The sequence below is a fragment of the Augochlora pura genome, unplaced genomic scaffold (genome assembly GCF_028453695.1).
Source record: "Augochlora pura isolate Apur16 unplaced genomic scaffold, APUR_v2.2.1 APUR_unplaced_1093, whole genome shotgun sequence".
Classification (NCBI taxonomy): Eukaryota; Metazoa; Arthropoda; class Insecta; order Hymenoptera; family Halictidae; genus Augochlora; species Augochlora pura.
The window spans coordinates 1,383-4,878 of NW_027581103.1; the positions used below are offsets into that span (position 1 = coordinate 1,383).

General features: G+C 47.8%; 1 protein-coding gene across 1 annotated transcript; it reads right to left on the bottom strand.

The window, feature by feature from the left end:
- Positions 1 to 452: 452 nt before the first annotated feature.
- Mesr3 (misexpression suppressor of ras 3) lies at positions 453 to 2,747 on the bottom strand. Its single transcript, XM_078195170.1, has 3 exons — positions 2,464 to 2,747; positions 2,117 to 2,329; positions 453 to 1,987 (listed from the first exon to the last, which is right to left on the bottom strand). Exons 1-3 carry the CDS (start codon positions 2,719 to 2,721, stop codon positions 1,649 to 1,651), a joined length of 810 nt encoding a protein of 269 aa, XP_078051296.1. The 5' UTR covers positions 2,722 to 2,747; the 3' UTR covers positions 453 to 1,648.
- Between the last annotated feature and the right edge of the window lie 749 nt (positions 2,748 to 3,496).

Below are 3,496 nucleotides of genomic sequence, written 5' to 3' on the forward strand. Positions count from 1 at the left end.
TATCGGCACGGTATCGACGCATCTTCTTTCGTTAACGACGAGAGATACCGGCCCGATTTCGTCCAGGAAATTCTTTTAATTCGACCGAGCACAGTGCTCGACTCGCGCGATAAAAATGGTGCGACGCCATTGACGCGCTGCTTTGAAAATTCGCTCGCCTTAATTCTACCGCGAACAGACCGCGGATTTCATGCATTTATTACACGGTCGAACGAATATGGAACAGCGAAGAGAATTTGGAAGGATTGCGTTATTTTCGACTCGTCGAAGCGATTAATAGACTGCGGATCTTTACGCGTTTAAAGCTGGCTCGGGGATCTCTCGGTTCCCGGTCGACTATTTCGACGCAACTGTGCTCAAATGAAAGCTGGAAGTGTCTACTTTGACACGTGGTAAATGAGATTGAAATAAAATTCCGCGGACAGTTGAAAAAAATTAAAAACTCGAATCTGCGGAAATTCGGTGTCAAGGGGTAGTTTATTTTAGATAAATTTTAGGTTACGTTCCCGTGGGGCTAATATTATGCAACAAAGCTCAAATTAAAGCTGGAAGAGTCTACTTTAAGAGCTGGTAAATGAGATCAAACTAAATTTCCGCGGTCATTTGAAAAAAATTAAAAAACTCGAATCGAGACAAGTGAAAAATCTGCGGAAATTCGGTGTCAAGGGGTAGTTTATTTTAGATAAATTTTAAGTTACGTTCCCGTGGGGCTAATATTATGCAACAAAGCTCAAATTAAAGCTGGAAGAGTCTACTTTGAGACCTGGTAAATTAGATTAAATTACAAAGTCTGGAACATTTTTTAAAATTCGAAAAACTGAACCCATGACGCAGATGAAAAATTAGTGAAAATTCTACGAAACCGAAAGGAAGTTCGGATAAATAATGAATAACTTTTTAATCGACCAAAGAAATTTCTCTGTAACTATGACATTCTAATTGCAGATAAGACATTGATAAGATATGATACACGAACAACGGAAATGCGAATCTCAGATCCGCAGTCTGTTGATTAAAGAAACGCAGTCTCTCCTCCGCGTCTCGTAATCAGCGCGGTCGATTCCGCGTAAAAAAGAGTCCGCAGTCTAGGGATGGCTGAATGGAAAGAAAATTGGATAGAGAGACAAAATGGTATATCCCCGGCGGGGGCGCGGATTCGTTCGAAAATCAACGTCGAGACGCGTTTCCTGACTTCGTGACACGCGGACGAAGCGTGGTCGGCTCCGTATGGATCCTCGCAATGGTCGTTCTCGCTTCTGGGAGCGCATTTCTATCAGCTATATTCTCTCTCTCTCTCTCTGTTTCTCCTCTGGAAGCACATTAACTACGATCGAGGCTAGGCTCGAGGAGAGCTGTGCATCGATTGTCGCGGCGCGGTTCCTCGAGCACACGCGCTCGCGCGGCGTTTCTTTCAAGAGAACGTGGATCGAGCGTCGACGGAAACCGGAGGCGTTGCTTGTCGAGAGAATTTGCCCGCGGCGGCGACCGGTTCGGCGCGAGCGCGACGATTTTCGCGTCGGACGACTGCCCGTCCCGTTGTCCCGTGCTCGACGGTCGACAAAATTTCGCTAAGACGACGCGTTGCACCGCAAGAGACCGGACGAGGTCGACGCTAGGCGTTCGATCGCTCGTCGGGCTTCTCCTTTCCCTAGAAGTTCGCCTCGAGGGAAGCCCCCAACTCGTTCAGAGCCGGGACCAGCGTCTGCAGAGAGAAGTATCGCGACCGATCGGCTACGTCCACGCTGGTCACGTGCTGGAACTGGCACGGCTGGCTGATGTTGCTCTTCGCCGGCAGCACCACCTTCTTCGGCAACGGCTTCTTCTTCTTCTTGCCGGGCACCGACAGGCTGATGTTCTCCGGGCAGGACACCAGTTGCTCTATGTGCTGCCAGAGATCGTTCGCCGCCTTCGGGTTGTCGAAGCTGAGCCCTGCCAGGCGCGTGTGGTCCGACGAGAGGCACATCGTGTGGAAAGATGGTCCTGACACCTGGAAATCAGAATCGTTAAACCGTCTATATTTAATTTCATGGTTTTATGCATGGTTTTATGTTTTTCGGTTCCCAAGGAATTTAAATGAAATTGAATGCTTCGACGGTGTGTTGGAAGCGTCGATTACCTTGTACGAGGTCAAATTGTCTATGGTCTCTTGCCAGAGAGTGAAGCAGGTGCCGCGCTCAGCGAGCAGGATCTGGATCCGTCTCTTGGATCTCGATCGGGTTCCGCCCAGGTCCAGAACGACCACGGGTATTCCAGTGAACCGGAGCTCCCATCTTTCTGTCTGGGACGCGTTCCCCAGATACAGGTTGGCCAAGGACTCGCAGACGAACACCTATTTCCCCAGGGGCACAAGGATCACACGTGAGAAAGAGACGGAGAGAATTCATCTTCGATGTTCCAGGAGCAGTTTCGCATTTAAGGAGACGGCGGACGATCGCGCGGTACGTCTCGGAAAAGAGGATTTACCTGAGACTTTAAGCCCCGAAAGAACGTCTCGACTTGCTCGCGCTCCACTTGGCTGACAGGCTCGAGACGCGACTCGTCGCTGTGCTCGGAGCTGTCGCTGCCTTCGTAGCTCGACGTGGCTGAGGTGTCCGGTTCTCCTGTCGAGGACAATCGCCTCCTCGCGGCGCCGTTGTACTCGCTGTAATAGGAGGAACTGTGCAGGGATAGGTTCGACTGCAACGCCGGACAGGATGACGCGTACACCGGTGCGTTCATCATTCCCTGAAAACGAAGAAGAATGTCGTAAATACCGTGAAAATGAGTCACTTTCGTGAGGAAAGCTCGAGGCGGTTTCGCGTCGCGGTTCCCATTGAGGTTTTTTCAAGTGACGCGGCTTGTATGAAAGCTGGAAGCGTACGCTTTGTGATAAGGAATAATGAGGCAGGATAAAAATATGGTATCGTTGAGGAAGGTAGAAAAGACTGGGCAATGACGTCAAGGGAAATGATTCGAATTACAACATGACACGAAGTTGATTTCCAAGGGGAAGCTCGTGTCGATTTTATATTGTGTTCCCGTGGGTCTCTTATTATGCGACGCGACTGTAATTAGAGCTGGATGTGTCTATTTTAAGAGAAGATATAATGAAACAGGATAGAATAACGAAATCGGCGTGGAAAGTGAGAAAGACTGACTGAAGTGACGTAAGAAAATTGCCTCGAATTACAGGAGTGAAATTTTGACTTTCAAGGGGAAGGTCCAGTCGATTTTAAATTCTATTCCCGCGGGTCTTTTATTATGCGACGTAGTTGAAATTAAAGCTGAAAGTGTCTACTTTAATATGTAGTGAATTAGATTAAAATGGCAGTCGCGTAAATAGTTTGGAAAATTGGAAAACTCGACCTGAAACAAATGAAAAATCTACGGAAATGGCAAGATTTCAAGGGGTGGTTTAGTTCGGATGAATTTTAAATTACGTTCCCGTAGAGCTAATATTATGCAACGACGCTTAAATTCAAGCTGGAAGAGTCTACTTTAAGACCTGGTAAATTAT

Coding starts and splice junctions, on each gene's coding strand:
- Mesr3 (XM_078195170.1), bottom strand. CDS start 2,721: ATGATGAACGCACCGGTGTACGCGTCATCCTGTCCGGCGTTGCAGTCG. Junction 2,330..2,463: donor TTCGGGGCTTAAAGTCTCAG/GTAAATCCTCTT, acceptor CTGGGGAAATAG/GTGTTCGTCTGCGAGTCCTT. Junction 1,988..2,116: donor ACAATTTGACCTCGTACAAG/GTAATCGACGCT, acceptor TCTGATTTCCAG/GTGTCAGGACCATCTTTCCA.